Source organism: Anneissia japonica, unplaced genomic scaffold, assembly GCF_011630105.1.
Source record: "Anneissia japonica isolate Jap-2015-1 unplaced genomic scaffold, ASM1163010v1 scaffold685_len2926416_cov193, whole genome shotgun sequence".
Lineage (NCBI taxonomy): Eukaryota > Metazoa > Echinodermata > Crinoidea > Comatulida > Comatulidae > Anneissia > Anneissia japonica.
The window spans coordinates 1,027,642-1,044,835 of record NW_022692922.1 but is presented as its reverse complement, the minus strand read 5'-3'; the positions used below and the strand labels follow the sequence as shown (position 1 = coordinate 1,044,835).

The 17,194-nt window shown below is 35.7% G+C and overlaps 1 protein-coding gene across 1 annotated transcript; it reads right to left on the bottom strand.

Moving 5' to 3' along the window:
• Positions 1-6: 6 nt before the first annotated feature.
• Positions 7-17,156, bottom strand: LOC117100499 (metabotropic glutamate receptor 2-like). Its single transcript, XM_033240218.1, has 14 exons — positions 16,536-17,156; positions 14,628-14,754; positions 14,156-14,469; positions 12,879-13,075; positions 12,373-12,584; positions 11,621-11,742; positions 11,114-11,312; positions 10,299-10,756; positions 8,998-9,154; positions 6,951-7,273; positions 5,802-6,043; positions 5,127-5,367; positions 1,503-1,609; positions 7-519 (listed from the first exon to the last, which is right to left on the bottom strand). Exons 1-14 carry the CDS (start codon positions 17,127-17,129, stop codon positions 318-320), a joined length of 3,495 nt encoding a protein of 1,164 aa, XP_033096109.1. The 5' UTR covers positions 17,130-17,156; the 3' UTR covers positions 7-317.
• Between the last annotated feature and the right edge of the window lie 38 nt (positions 17,157-17,194).

Here is a 17,194-nt window from a genome sequence, read left to right as displayed (position 1 = left end):
ATATATGTGTGTGTGGTGTACTGGTCCATACAGCCCCTGTTGTGGATAGACAAGTGACTAAGTGACCACAAATTGACCATTAGAGGAGAAGGACGTTACTGTATGAGCTAGTCCACACTTCAAGCACTTTGAGACTTAATTACATTACGCTAAATTACATTACACATTTACAAGTACAAACTATTTCAAAGTGGAGTCTATCACAATATACAGTATTTGTTTATGTAAGCGGATATATTTTGGTGCCTTACTGGTGTATACACTTGATTCATCTGATATCTAAATATGTTAAATATAAAAATATAAGGTAAGTCTACTCAAACATTAGATTCATGTTCAACATAAAGAAGCCAGGAATGTCTGATTGGATTCATCTCAGAGGCTACCTCCTTGTCCACCTCTCCCTCCTCCTTGTCCACTTCCCCCTCCCCCTCCTCCTCGGTGCTAATCTCTGATAATTCTCCTTCCTCCTCTTCCTCAACCTCCTCATCATGCATTGTGCCATTCAGTTGCTGTATGCTGTCAAAGAAGGAGAGTTTAACTAAAACATTTTATTGACAAATTAAAAATATGTGTGCAAGGTCAAAAAGTATTAGAGCAAGACTTCAGATTTTTGCTAGGGATCCTATACAGTGGTCATAAAAATGTTGTGTTGCAATTTAAAAAGTACAGTGATTGAGTTGATAAATACAGATTGCTTAATTTCATGATTTCGTGGCAGCAGCAAGCGTGGGACTCCGTGGCAGCGCCAAAGGTCCTCAGAACCTCATGCTGGTGCCAACATTGATGGGGATTTAGCTTTAGTGGCACTGGGTGTATAAGGCATTTGCTTTTAGTGAAATTGGATTGTGTTAGCTTGGTGACTTTTTTTACGATCTTCTTTATCATTAAAAAAATCTAAACTCTTGGATTTTACTAGTTTATCTACATAGATTAATGGATTGATTGAATTTATTCGATGCTGAATATGCACAAACAATATAAAAATGATTTGAGAACAATAAAAATAAAAATTAATGAGCATCAGGAATGCCCATTAGTTTGAAGTCCTGTTCCAATGCTTTGAAAAAGTCTCCTCAATACATGCAACCTGATTTGCACTAAAGAACTTGCCAAAAAAGATCATATCTGGATTGCTACTCTCTATATTTATTAGCTTACAATTGAAAACTTAATGGAAAATGTTCTCGCCGATTAATGGATGCATAAATAACACCTTTCCTATCTTCTTTTGCATAGACCTAAATTTGCTGGTGATCAATTTAAGGATTTTAGTAGTTTAAAGGTCTAAATGGTTTGTATATGAACTTGGTCTCGTAGTTTAATATTTTTAGAGATCAAGTGAATGTCAATAAAGTTTATCAATTTAAACCTAAAAAAAAAAATTATCAACATTATATTATAGCCAATCAGAATTTAATAATAATTATCAAAATTATGTTATTGTCACGCAAACCTTATTTACTATTATTATCATACTAATTTTATGAAAGTTGACATACATTGTGTGTTTGAGATGTTGCCGCTCCTTGCTCAGATCTTGCACCGTCTGCCGATACTTGTTACTCCTCTCCATCATTCTTGATATTGGTCTCAGCACATCTGTTGCCTTGGAAACAGAAAACATATTTTCATTAAATTTTATTTTACACACCACCAGCAAACACTAAATCACCACAGACCTTGTATAATTGTGGCAACAATTATAAAGGCAAAAAAGGCATATCAATAATTTTACTAAATTCTAGCATAATGTTGATTTATTAAAGGTGTCATCTATGATAAAATTCTAACTGATTTGTACTATTTGGAACATGTAACCTCTTTATTTTAGGCCTTTGTGGAGGTAAAGTACAATAACAATGTTGGACAACTAGGTTTAATACACTATAATTATTGCGTTTTTTAGGCGATAACAATGTATAAGAAGTATGAACACCCCAGGCTACAATGAAACACGCTTAAGATTATCGCCTATGGAAGTGCTGCATGAACACAACCTTTATCACTTTGTTGGACTGTCTCCAACCAAGAGGGTATACTGCAACTGTTTGAAATGCCAATGCATTGATTATTAACTGAACATTATGGATATTCCAAAGGGAGCTGAGTATGTGTTCTTCAGTCAATCTAATTACCAGTGTGATAGTGTGAAGCATTCATATTAAATATGCAGAGCTAAATCTAACATATTATTATTGCTATCATTATACTGAACTGATATACACTTCATTATAATGATAATGTCCTTCAGCATTCTTTCTCTATGGATTTCACTGAATCACCCTCAAAATAGCTATAAAACACATCTGCCATGTTGTTGATAGTAATATTGTACAAATTATATTTATTCCTGGCACTTATACACCTGTGATGAGGGACCTAGATAAAATGCTGTTCCAAAGGACATAGGTAAAAACTCATCCTTAAGTGTGAGGGAATAAACAGATAAGAATCTACTTCCACTGCACTTCGAATTATACACCAGCGAACATTGTATTGAAACAGTGTATTTCATTCCGACTTGCCAGCCATGGCGACAGTACACAATATCCACAGCAAACAATAAAAATCCAAGATAATAAAATCCAAGATAATAAAATTCCAAGGTTCAACTTCTATAGAGAACTCCGTAACACGGTGTAACTTTCGAACGATCGAAAAAGAATGAGGAAGTTGCATGATTGCGGGGCCGCTTGTGCTTGGCGCCAGGGGTCGACTGTTCTATTATTTTCAAGGGGTGTTTCTCGAGAGAGAAAGAATAGGCAATTAGTCGGTTTATCCAGGTAAGTATTCACGAAGTAGACTTGCCTCTCCTATTTGATATTCTTACAGTAGTTATTCATTCTAAACCTTGACAAAAAATTAAAGTATATTTGTATTTGTATGTGAAAATAAAGAAAACTTGAACTTCAAGTTTGGCGCAGCGGTTGAGGTTCGGAATTTTCAATCGTAAGGTCGGGGTTACGAGTCTCTGCTGTGCAGATTCGCTTGTGTCCTTGGGCAAGGCACTTTAGCTACATTGCTTCAGTCCACCCAGCTGTATCAATGGGTACAAGTAAACTGCTGGGACTAACCTGCGATGGACTAGTGTCCCGTCCAGTGGGGTACAACTCTCATCCGCTTCACACTGCAGAAACTGGGGATAAGCTCCAGCCCTATGAGCCCCAGTGGCTCGGAAAGGATTTAGTTAGTTAGTAGTTAGTGAACTTCAACCTTTATGCAAGAGGGTCAGAGTTCAAACCTGCCAACGATGTTTTTCTTGAGTCTTTGATACTATTACCTTGTCCTTAAAATGTGATGCTAAGCTGTTGGTCCTAAGCATAATGACACACAATCATGAAAGACAGAGCTTTGTACACCATTTAAAAAGATATGGATTGTCTCCCAGAGTAATAATCAGGGGACTGTGGCCACTGGATGTCAAGTGGGGTTGTATGTTGATTCAATTCAATTCAATTCAAATTTATTTTGTGTTAAAATTACAATCAAAATTACAATTAAAAGACAATAAAAACAGAAACAAAAACAAAGAGTGCTGCCAACCCAGGATAACCAAAAGTACACAAAAGTGCCACTATCATGTGGCTCTCCAAGGCAGCATTCAACACACAGAAAACAACACAAAAGATATAATATATATCATTTGGAAAAATAAAATATTAAAAGATTGTAATATAAAATATTATTGCAAGGGATCTCATAATTATCAAGTGACAACGATGCAAAATCAGGATCAAACAGGCACATACAGAATTAATAAATCTCAACATTTTCGTTGAGAAATATTTTTGCAAGTTTAATGAAATAGTTGCTCAAGAAAAGCAAGGAGCATCTAACTTCTTCAGGGAGGGAATTAAAAAGTTTTCTAAAATGAATATATGGGGAAAATTTGTAAGCATCGGTACGAGCGAACTTTTCAATAAACTTAAGTGTTGTAACATGACGGCAATTAACTTGAATATTAGTAACATCAACACAATTTTTCATGTAGAGACAATTAATGATAAAAGTTAAATGAAGAATCATGAAACGTTCGTGGAATGATGGAATAGCATATATCTGAAGTCTGTCAGAATAAGAAGGTCGTTCGTTCCACCGCCCGCCAAAGTACGCTCTAGTGTAACGACGTTGGATTTTTCAAGGCTTGAATTATGACATTTTTTATAAGGTAGCCAAGCAGGCACTGCGTATTCAATTATGGGACGGCAAAGAGCAAAAAACAGATTGCGATATGCAAGATTGCCTTAGGGTCACCCAAAATTCTTGCAATAAGTCCAAGAGTCTTGGAGGCCCGAGAAATAACATAAACAACGTGCTTGCTCCAAGAAAGATCAGAGCTAAGCATTACACCGAGAAACTTGTATGATTTAACAGACGGGACGTCATCATTCCCAATATAGTATACTGTTGTAATGGGCTTGACTGACCTTGTAAAATGGACAACATGAGAGGATAGAAATCAAATTATATTCAGTAGACTTTATATAGTTTCTTGCTTTTCTTTATTCTAATCACCATCAATCATATAAATCATACATAAAAATGCTTTCAGTCTCTTTTCTTGTTTTAATTCTTTTCTATAAGATTCTCTTCTCTTCTAAGTCTCCTAATCTTTTTCTAATCACTTCTCTATCTAGTAATTTCATTCTCTATATATGTGGGACCAAATATATAACCTTAATTTACTTCCTGTAGTTGACCCTAAGGTAGGGCCGTAATGTACATGTTGGTACTAATGTGGTTTCCCATGGAATTTAAACATGACGGTGGGTTTCCAAAGCGCCTAATCCAAGCTTCCGGGAAGGGAATTTTAGAGATGGAGGGTTAGACTACCGCAACCCCATGGTTGGGGCTGAGTTTTGAAATTTTATGCCTGTGACATTTCAAGGTGGCCGGAATTGGCACTGTCAAACTTAAACTTGAACGCAATTTTCTTTTGCCCCATTTTTACCAATTTTGGAAGGGGGTCATGGTACAGACCAGTGTTTTGTATCTTTTTAATTTATATAATCTCAAATCAATATATATATTTGCAAGAACAATAATTTCAAGTACTAAAATATATGGTATTTAATAGGGACCTATGTCAACTGTAAAGAAAATGTAATCTCACTGCTACATACCTTGCCATCAATCACTGCTTCTTCAGTATCCAATTTATAACGTTCTATATTTTTCCACATCACAGAGCTTTCACAGCTGTCTGTCTCGTCTCCAACTAAGCTCTTAGCATGAGTAACTGCTGACCTCTCCAGCAATGTCACCAAGTCTGCTTCATTCAGACCAATGCCTTCCATAAGATCCAGGAAAGCTTGGCGTTCGGTACGATAAACCTCCGACAAGTATGCCATTTGTTCGTCATGTCTGAAAAAAACAAAGCGTGATGGGTAAAAGTTTAGTTATGCCCCATGGAGAAAATGCATCATGGGTAAATTTCTCTATGTTTCAATTCAAAATGGTAGTAGGTTTGGTCAGAAGGCTTTTGTTCATGCAGGGGTTTAAGAGAAAAGTAAGCTGGGCCGAAAGATAGCAGCCACGCTGGATACAAAGGGGTTGAGATTCATAAGAAGATGAAAAGTGAATATCACATCAATAAGCTTGCATTTGTAACCTTTAACCTTTTCTGTGATAATTCCTAGTTTCTTACATTCAACATAAAAACATTCTATTCAGATCTAGAAATAAATTAAAACACAGTTTAGTTTATAGGCTTAAAAAGTTAAACAACAAGAAATGTGGTAATGGCAATCATAATATAAACACAGGTAGTTTTATATCTTTAAAGATGTCTTGCTGACCTTTTCTGCATTTCCTCCAGCCCTTTGTAAAGTTTATTGGCCTGCTCCACGACCTCATCCCGACCTCTTTCCATCTTAACAAGTTCCTCTTCCTTTCTGCATAGTTTCTCCATAAAATTTTCCAACAATCCTTCACTGATATTCAAAGTGCTTGTTGAGGAATCTTCCATTTTTTTCTCGGGGAATGCTGCTACCTTATGGTTAGCACTTGAGTTCTCACTAATGCTAGTTGTCCCATTTCTCTGGAATAGAATATTATACAAATTTTTATTAATTTCATAATGATTTACTCGGTGTGCATATTAGATAGCAATGAGTACATAATAAAAATTGCTATTCATTTCAATATGTGTTTAAGTAACAATGATTTGTATGTAAGGAATATTTTATTCTATTCCTTTTTTCAGTTACTTTGATAAAGCTTTTTTTTTGCTTTAGAGATTTAATGTGCCAGCACCACATAACATTAATACTGAAGCAACACAAGTATAGCCACTGGCCACCCCATGCAGATAAGCTTCCTTCCCAGGTGAAGCAGGTCGAGTTTAAAGACCTTAAAATCCACAATATTAATAATCAAACAAAAAGAACAATAAAAAAATTATTTAAAAAAAGGCAAACAAAATATGATTATTTACACAGCATGGTTTCTAACACAGACTTAAAGTGAATTCCAAAGTCAAAATTTCTTCTTATATAATAAATTGTTTATTCCTCACAATTTTTTTAAATTTTTTTAAAATTTTTATTTTTATTTAAAATAAATTTTGCAAGGGAACAAGCATGACTTTAAGCACATCCTTTAAACAATATGTTGTAAGTACATGGTGCCACACAATCACATGAATGCTTACTACTTTCATATAGTTAACATTACAAGAACTCAATACAAGGAGCATGCAAATTTATTTAATATTATGCAAGTCACATATGAATAATGCATGAAAATTCAGCACAATGCATGGTAATGGTTATACTCTATTTTCTAATGGTCTAAACTAAGGTCTACATGCACAAAGGATTTGGTTGAATGAGATTAAAACATGATTATTTTCAAGCAATGAATGAAATTTTAAGCATGTGCAGTGCAGAGCGATGGCGTACACTACCTTGGTGACATAACTAGTAAGCGTGACACAACCAACTCACAGTGACGATCGTGATACGGCTCGCATTTTTCATATTGATTGTGGACTGGCGCACGTTCTCTTCCGGGCGCATGTAGATGATCCAAACTTTTGGAAAGAACATGCAAATGAGCGCAGACATTCCATTGGCAATGAAGCCAATGCTGCAGATGATCGCCTTCGAGTAGCCATTCTTTGTGAACATCGACGCCAAGAAGATGAACCAGATTAGACAACATGTGAGAATTGTGAATGATATTGATCTTGAGTCGTTGAACTGGCCTGGTAACTTGCGAATACGGAAAGCTTGGTACCCGCAGAGCAATGCCAAGATCAAATTATAAACTGAAATTAATAAAATAATATTTTGCTGTTTTGAGCAATCCAATTAAAATTAAGAATATTATTTATATATTTCATGTTTCGAATAACAGACCACCTTTAGGTATACAGTATACCATACTCTCTAATGGTGATAGTCCTAATTGTCTATAAGAGATCTACTTTGTAATTAGTGTACTGTGAGTCTTTTAATGGTAATACAGTACAGTAATGGTGAAGTATTTACTTTACAGTTGAACATGTGTAGTGGAATAATGAAATTTATAAGTCAATTGTAACTATGAACAATTAAGGAATTCCTTGAATCAATCGACCCTAACAAACTGAACGTTTAATAATAATAGTCTAGACCTATTATACAGACTCAAGGAACGAAATTAGATTAAGGCCTATGGCCAGGCAGGAAACAGCAATAGCCTCCTCCTTGTCCTACGCCGTAGCATAGCCTAGTTATGAAATCATCGCACGATTTACCTGTCTGCACCGACCAAAAAGTGACTACTGTATTCTCTCTCAAATGCTTTAGGAAATGTGGCAAAGACAAGCCAAACCAGTCACTCGTCGCAAAAATAAATTTTTAGTTATTAATACAGGTTTAAACAGTAAAATGAAAGCTATAAAACGGTAAAAGAATCATTTAAATATGACATTTCATTATAAAGTTGCAGGAGTTGGAACATAGAGCTGTTTAAAGAACAATATTTGGGAAATCGGCCTTCAAAGTTTATGATTTCGGTAGTTCTCAGGCAGAAACCATCACCAAATCATTGAAATTTTTTGTTTTAACAATGAAAATGGGGAAAATAACAGCATAGGATGATAAATAGATATATAATGGTTCGTTAATTGCTATAAAAGAGATTTCAAAAATGTTGACATTCCTCCATGTTTTGGCCATTATCTCCGAAATAGGATTTGCGACGAGTGACTGGTTTGGCTTGTCTTTGCCACAAATGTTTATTTCTTTTTTTAATTTCTATCAAAATAGCATTAAAAAACAAGTTCTTCTAACACAATTCCATACAAAAATTATTCATCGTATCGGTACTGTACTGCTGATATGTAATTCATGCGTACTGCAGAAGCACAAATCCGCATACACACAGATAAATGTGAATAAGCACACAGTATACTGATCATATCAACTGACCATAGCAACCGATGACTGCTATAACAGTTGGTTATCAAAACTAATGGTGATTGACTTATAAAGGCAATTAGTAGAGCTGCATGCATCATACCTAGCAGAAAATTATTATACTTAGCTTAGATTTAATGCATTCGAAAATTTCCTTCGCGCCATGCAGGCCTTCAGGAAATTTTTTCAAGCATTAAATTTAACCGTTGTATAATAATTTTCCTATAGTGTACTATGCGCAGCTCTATTAATTGCTTAATCTTTTAATACTGCATTAATGACTACTGTTTTTAAAGATATACTTGATCAGTTTTAATGTCGCTTTGTTTAAATTGTAAAATTTTTTGCAAGCTTTGTACTTTGTTCGTTTTTATTGGAGACGATACATTTTATCTTGTGAGGGTTGCAATAAAATTGAAGAGAGGGATGGTGATACAAAAAGGAGGAACATACAATTCAATGGATAAAAATATCATTGCAAATAAACAATATTTTATGTATGTAATGCTAATATTCTATACTTTCAATAATATATAGTATTGAATTACTTATATGATAAAAATTCCAAGAATTCATAAAGTACAGTTACCAATAATAGCAAGAGGAGCTAGGGTATTATGCTTGCATTGAATGTAGGTATCACTTTCTTCTTTGTTTTCTTGTCGCTTAGAAGGAGATGAGTAGATTATCATACCCTGGACAATCACAAGTACCATTACAATAACGACAATAAACATCAGTTGGTACTGAAACAAAGAAAAACAATAACCATTCAAAACAGTTATAAATAGGAATAAGAGCAATTGGATCTGGGGTTACCTGGCCTCCAGGTTCTTACCCTTGAGGTTCAGGTACAGTATTTGAACACTGTCAGTGTTCTTGAGGAAAGACGCTTTATACGTGCTTATCTCTACCCAGTAGTATATATAAATTAACTATTCACAAGAGTGATTTCAATTGAAATAGAGAAAATAAGTTGAATTAAGTGCCTGACTGCAGCAGCAAATTAATACCTTTATTTGTCAACTGATAGATAAACTATCCTGTAAATGAGATTACAGTAAAACATTCATTTTACGAAGTCAATTTTACGAAGGTTCTTTGCCCCTGGTGACCTCATCATCAACCAATTATTACCGTAAAAAAAGTCTGATTGTGCTTGTTTTACCAAGTAATAATGTATATTTTTCTTAATAAAATCAAGTTTGTTGAATTTATTTATTAACAGTTAAATCTTTTCTTCCATTTCTGGTATAACACAGTACACCTAACCAGAACAATGAACTACCAACGCAAGCGTCGTTGGATTGAACGCACATATTTACGATAACGAACGAGAGTGTTTGGTCAGCAACTTATTGACATCGTGAATGCTAGATATGATTGCGAAAAACATGTAAACAACACCATTCAGCGATCTAACAACTAGAAAGAACACGATAGAAAGGTCCATTAAACATACAGATGTTTGAATAGAGAGTTAAAATAATATTTTGTTAAGTGGAAGAATGCCAGCGATTAAAATAATTTGGTTTTTATCGAAGGTAAATTCAGCTAGGTTCTAGCGCGGTAGAACACGCTGCTGCACTGTCGGTTTGTACTAGGCCTGTCAGCCTGTCGGCGCTTAATGGCAGGGGATAGCCAGGCCTAGATATTGGAAACTGTTCTAGTTTACAAATTTTTCAACTTACGAACACCCCTTGGTACCAAGGGGTACGTAAAATAGACATTTCACTGTAATACTAGTTTAAAGCTAGAGCAGTGTGAACACATTGACGAGTTACAATGCACTGCTGTCATCTGAACTGCTTTTAGTGTGTATCAAGCTATAATGACATGAGCAAATGGATTTATTTTCCCTTCAAATGTTCCAACAAACGCATTTCTTACCTTGATGCTGAGGAAAATCGATGGCCTACCATCTGATAATTTTCGATTAAAAATTCTTGAAATGCGGTTGGTCTTCATAAGCAATGCTCCAACGTAAATGGAGAAGCTTACACCCATCGTTACTAAGCGTGCATTACAGATGAAATCTGTTGGCTCCCCGAAGAACAAAAACGTGCACAAGAAGCTGAACATGACCCCAATAATCAGCACATAGCTCAGCTCCGTGCTTGTAGCCTTGACCGTTGGCGTATTGCGATACCTGACGAAGACAGTCAGACACGCTAAGGCCATCATCAATCCCACTGCTGCCAACAAGATGAGAAAAAATGTAACCATAGACGACCATTTAAGGTAATGAACTGTATTTAAGGTGCACTTCGTATTTTCTGTATTCACACTATATCCAGCCTCACACGAACTGCAATAAGACTGCCCAGCTTTTGTTGTGTAAGTTTTATCTGTAAAATCAGAAGAAAAAGAAGCATATTTATAATAAGCAACAATTTTTAAGTAACTATAGTAGTAGAAAATTGACAATATAGTTAGATGGTACTTAGCTTTTGTACTAACTTGTTTTTCACTTCAATCAATAAGCAATGTTGGTAGCAGCCTCTCCTTTTGCTTGTCTGGTAAGATTATCCCCATGCCTACGCCTCTACTATAACATTCCGCTCCTATCCCTTCACCCCCTTCCCATTGTAGCAGCCTCTCCTTTTGCTTGTCTGATAAGATTACCCCCATGCCTTAGCCTCTACTATAACCATCCCCTCATAATATCCTTTGTCCTCTTCTCAATGTATAAATAATACCATTACCTTGGCAATGTTCACATGTCCAGCAGCATGCCAGGTCTTTTCCCACCTTCTGGTACATGCCGGCTGGACAGGATTTTGAGCACCTTCCTGCAGGTTGCTGACCATTATTCTTCCATTGGATTTCTGTCTGTTGCTCCTGGAACCCCTTGTCTGGAATCCACTCAAATACTCTCTGAAATTTCCACTGATTGTCAACTTTCTGCAATCAACCAAAACAAAAGTTAACAGATAAGCATTATAAAAAAATAAATTACATATGAAAATGGTACTCTATGCAAATTCAACACTGGCCACAAAGCACAGCTTGGTGGTATAGTAGTTATGATACCAGATTACTTATCTGTAGCTTGTGGGTTCAGATTTCCAGCTGAATCTCTTGAAATATATCACAATTCATCACTTATCACAAAATTACACCAGTTAATGTACCTTAAATTATGAAACTTACTTAAGTTACATAGTCATTTAAGGTATCTGTAAGTTTTTAATATAATAACTGAAAGTTACCTGTAAGTTCAATATTTTGTATCTAGCATGAGGATCTCCATTTCTGTCAAAGCTAAAACTAGGATTGGTAACACCGTTAAACGAGACATTCCTTATGTATTCAGCATAACTCTGGTAGTCTCCTTGAAGAGATCAACAAATAAATCAATATCGTACGTTAATACTCAGAGTCAGTGGCGGCTGTGGCTGTCCAATTGGGGGGGGGGGACTTAAGCCCCCTTGCCCCAACTGGTGCCGCCACTACTCATGTAGTGCTGAAGACAAACCTGGCTAAATCCACCTCTCATAGAGCTTTCTACAGCATTGCACCATCTCTATGGACTACACTACCTTTTGGTAAGAAGACTCTAATTAAGTTTGCCTCCCACACTCAAACAAGAATTTCCCAATGAAAAACATACAAATTCATAATATTTGCATGTATTTACTATGTTTATTATCAATTTTCTCATGGATGTTTATTATCAATTTTTCTCACCGATGGTTATAACTATGTACAGAAAATAAAAAATAAGATCTGTTAAGCATGCTCCTCATTAAGCCAGATCTCCCGAAAGTGAATTATTCCAACTTGGGACCCCTCTCCCCCCCCCCTCATTTTGCCACTAAATTTTAAAATTTCAAAGCATTGATGAGGGCAGGAGTTGCATTCTGTCTCTTATACACATCTAGATGTGTATAAGAGACAGGGGACCCCTGCTTATTAGCTAAGTAAAATCTTAATGTTGCATAGTTTCAATTGAAAATCATACCATCTTTATTTCTATACATATCATCCAAAGCATATGCAAATGCATAGACAGCGTCCATGATAAATGCTGACCATACGTCAATCTGGAAGGTGTCATTACGGGTACATAAACGCTTAGTTGTGGAGTTGGTAAATGCGCAATTATAATGGTGGGCCAAGGTGAGTTTATAGAATGGGTTATCATGAGTAAGTGGATCAATGCTCAGGAGATACCTGTCAAGAAAAAGATTAAATTACAGTAAAAGATAATTAGCTAATCAAGATTATTCAAAATATATTTTTAAAGAGTAACACTGCATAAAATTAAATAAAGTAACAAATTTTGAAATGTGTTAAAGTCCCTCAACCCTCATTTTAAACTTGATCAAACCAAGCATATCCGATGTCAGTTTCATATTTTATCTAAGTTTTATTGTACTTTTTAATAGATTTTATGTAAAAGACTATCACAATTGAGTTTTTCTATAACTGAAAGTTTTTATTAAATATACAATTATGAAAACTTACTTCACAAAATCGTCATCAACATCAGACATTGGAAGAACTCCCAGCATTCCTTCCACAACACGTTCATATCCTTTAATCAATTGATCGTTCTTTGCCCACGAATCACAAGCTATCCATGTTTTATCAGTCATGTTCTGTTTCTTGGATTCCTCAAGGATTTTCGAAATATAATCCTTCCCACAGAAAGTGAAAATAATCTGAATTGAGAAAAAAAATATTTTCAGCTCAATAAAAGATATTGCAGTATATAACTTATCAATTATTTCATCTGGTTTCAATGTATTGTAAAGTATGCTATTCTTCTTCAGCGTACAGCACCATACCTTTTGAGACAATGCGACTTAGCCTAGGCATGCCACTACTAATTGGCTATTACTTAGTAGCTAACCAGAGAGGCCTAGCCTAGGTTGTGTCATCAGTTTCTGTGGTTATATTTTATCGGATGGTCAATGCATACGTAATAAACTATTGTTTGCGATAATTTAATTACAATTCTCCCTGACGATTACATGATGCACTGTAGGCCTTCGATAGCCAAGGCTTTTTGAACGGAATTCTCATTACTTCCTATTTTCATAGCCATGCATGATCGTGTTAGCTTGAGTTGCGCAAAGAGTTTGACTTTTCCCATTCCTATTTCATACCCTCTTCGCAGATGCTGTTTGGTTCCTGAGACGCCTTATTGGCTCAACAACGTCACTTACTCAGTGCACATGCTCATTTGCTGTCATAGCATTTCCAACGCATGCTCACTGTGTTTTTATACATATTTCACAGACGTTCTTTGGTAGCTGCGTCTGCGCATTCATTAGCTTGGAATTCTCATTCCTTCGTAGTAAAAGCTATCGCTACATGCAGTTTCTTAATGACTGTTTCCTCTTGATCATAGCAGCCTAAATGTGTGGCGTGAAAAATTGCTTATTAACGAAGAATTTTCTTTCACTAATGCAGTACATACAAATAAATTGTAATCCAACCTTTCAAAATAATGATGGCGGAATTGTAGATTCTAGATGGTAATTGTGAATTAAACCCTAAATAAAACCATACAGGTAGTTCAAGGCTGTGGTTTTTACTGAGCAATCTCATGCCTCTACATTTCCTTATTCCAGGTCAAATAAATTGAAATTACCATTGACTTTCCACATTCTTCCAATATTAAGAAATTGGGACCAATGAGAAATGGTCAGAAATTGAACAGTGTTTGCTTAATGCCTCTTCACACTTAGATTCCTTATGACCCTTGACCCCAAGACAGCAAAAGAATCTACACTCACCTCCGCTTTGCTATTATTCAATTTTGTCACTACTTCCTTGGCTGTCTTCTCACCATTAAGAATCAGGCTTTCGCTCACACAGATATTGGCCTCCTGCAAGTTCTTTTCCAATTCTTGCCGGCCTTCAATACCATAGTTGTCATTGGAATAAATGATGGATACAAGATTCCATTGGTATTTCTTTGCAATCTCGGACATCACAAGGGCCTGGTGTTTGTCGGATGGGACCGTGCGAAAGAAGTAAGGAAACCGCATCTTGTTGCTAAACTCAGAAGCTGAAGCTGAATAACTGATTTGTGGAATCTTAAATAAAGCTGAAAATAACAAGTAGCGACTAAGTGAGAGGGTAACTAGGAAATCGAAAGCAAAAGTGTCACTAATCAATTATCTATAGTCTCTTTTCAGTGTCTTGAAGACAACGGACCAAAAGGGAAAATAATTGCCTCGGTTTACATTCGCTAAAATGACTTACTCAGTAGATCAGAGACTGCTTTTGATGTGGAACTTTTGCCAGTTCCAACAACTCCAATAGTTTTAGGTTCACCGGAACAAGTTTCAGAATCTTCCACAGAACTAACGTCTATAAAATTTAATGTTTGCTGTAGTGACAAGAGATAACAAAAATTACATTAGTTTTGCAAAATGACATTTAGTTTCACTGAATAACTTTTCATTTCAACTTCACTATTGACATTTAACCTCAACATGTCTACAATATACAACAGAAAACTTTTCATGGGTGCATTAAATCTCTCGAAATCAAAAGGAAAAATATTAGCACACAGTATTGCCCTCCAGAATTGCTGCCCACTACAACAAGATAACTTTATTGTTATGTACAACATAAACTACACTTAAATTAAATTACACTTAAGTGCTTGTAGCACTTTAATTCAAATATCCACTTCCTTTTACTGTACGGCCTTCCTGAGGCAAAACCATGTAACTGACATTTTTGTTGATTTCGAAATATCATTTGGGAGTATTAATTAAACCCTTGTGAATACCTATATGAAAATTTCAGGTCTCAACAATAAGTGGTTTCGGAGATAGCACCACCTATCTTTAAGCACCAAAATCTAGTGATGTTCCATGGTAAAACAATGTAACTGCCAGATTACACGGCAAAACAATGTATCTACGATGAAGATGCGTTATTTTGCCTAGGAATGGAATTACAAAATTATTTTGAGCTGATGGAGTTTGGCACAGCAAAATCAACGAGTTTTCATATAAATAATCTTAATGACAACGTATGCACAAGCTAGATAAAGCATATGATTGCCTCAGATGTGAAAAAATTAAAAAATGTCATACTTGCAACAATATGCATGCCTGACATTTTTCCGAGGTAAAAAACATATCTGTAAATATCGTTAATAAATTTGCAATAACCCAACGATTGTAATTAAAATTTTACAAATTATAATGTAATAGGTACATAGTCTTGCAAAATCTCAGAAGGGTATGACAATTTATTGCCAAGTTGCATACATGCAACCTTCAACTCTATTTTTCTTGAAAGGTGAAAATTTCAAGTTTCTTATAGCAAAGTAACAATCTTCACTTGGGCATTATTTGTTTTTTATTTCTTCAATAGGAATTCTCAGGTGGCATCAATAGGTGCATTTTTTGTAGTTGAATAGTAGTACAGAAAGGGCACATAAAAAAATTATTAGATTATCACTCTTTTTAAAAAAAAAATTGATGAGGGCAGGAGTTGCATTTGAACGACTGCAATGTGATTCAATGACCTATCCAAAACTAGGCTTATATTCCGGTGAAAAAATAAGACATTACTTGAGCATCAAAAAGTCAAGGGAACACTCTAATTGTATATAGTAGGTGTAGGCTTTGGTCTTTACCTTGAGCAAGGCCAGCCTCTGCCTAAACTTTCTTTGTTGATTTCGTAGGTTAGATTTTGCCCAACCAATCAACATTGGAACATGTGAGTCTTCATGCTGCTGTGAACCAACAATCTGATCAGCCCACCGGGCGGGTCTTTTTATGGACGGACTGCAGTGTTGTCTATTTTTAACCGCACTTAGCGAGCTGTTTATTTTTAGCGACAGTAAACCAATTTAAATAATGGGCTGCCAAATTCGGAGCCAATTCCTTTATTTTGTGAGCATTTGTTTTTTGCAAAGTTGTTTTTATACAGTTAAAATAAATGATGTGACTAAAAATATATAAATAAAAAAATAAATAAAGTTATTCCCGCATCAATATTTCAAAAATTTTTACGCAGACGAGAGAAGCAATCCAATAAATTTTTCTATTTGAACTAACAAATTCCAGTCAAACGCTCCCCATGCAAACGGTAATTCATAAAAACTTGCTCCTTATGCATGTCCCACTGACAAACACACTTATACTGTACCTGTAAAGCTTGTGTGTAATCTGAGCAATCATCTCGGATTTCATATCCAAGCGTCGTATTTGGCAGCACACTTACATCCTTATTGATAACACTGATGGCATATATCATACTCTCTGTCCACATGCCTGACTTTGTTAGTATCTTCCCACAGAGCACATCATCATCGGGAATGTGGACAGGGAAGAGGCCTCCGATAATTACATCTCCTTTTAAATACGCCATTTCATCCTTTTCTTCATCTTTTACACTTCTATCGAAACGTTTGTGAATCAGTTCTGTTTCATTTGTATAGGCAAATGTTACGAATGTACTGCTACTACTAGGCATAGGCCCAGTGCTACTGAAGTTAGAAACGGAAACTACGTCTAGGCCTAGGTCCCCGTCTAGGTCTATATCAAGACTTAGTCCGCCCTCATCAGAAGACGGTAAGTTGGGAGGAAGCCTGCCATCTCCACTGTTAGGCCTAGCACTCTCCTTCTTACCAATCCAAAGAATAGCCACACAACAAGGTATGAATATCAACAACACGACACTTCTTACTATTACCCGCATTACGTTGTATTGTTTCCGTGCTGGCAAAACACACGCCAACATCAGATAAATACCCTTTACAATAACATAATTTCGTAGAAAAAAACAAGCCTGCGTTTACTGCCGAA

Excerpts from the sequence above, each read along its gene's own strand:
- LOC117100499 (XM_033240218.1), bottom strand. The coding sequence starts at position 17,129 with ATGTTGGCGTGTGTTTTGCCAGCACGGAAACAATACAACGTAATGCGG. Across the intron at positions 12,585-12,878 it reads GTTGATGACGATTTTGTGAA|GTATCTCCTGAGCATTGATC; the intron begins GTAAGTTTTCAT and ends TTTTCTTGACAG. Across the intron at positions 11,313-11,620 it reads ACAAAATATTGAACTTACAG|AAAGTTGACAATCAGTGGAA; the intron begins GTAACTTTCAGT and ends GGTTGATTGCAG.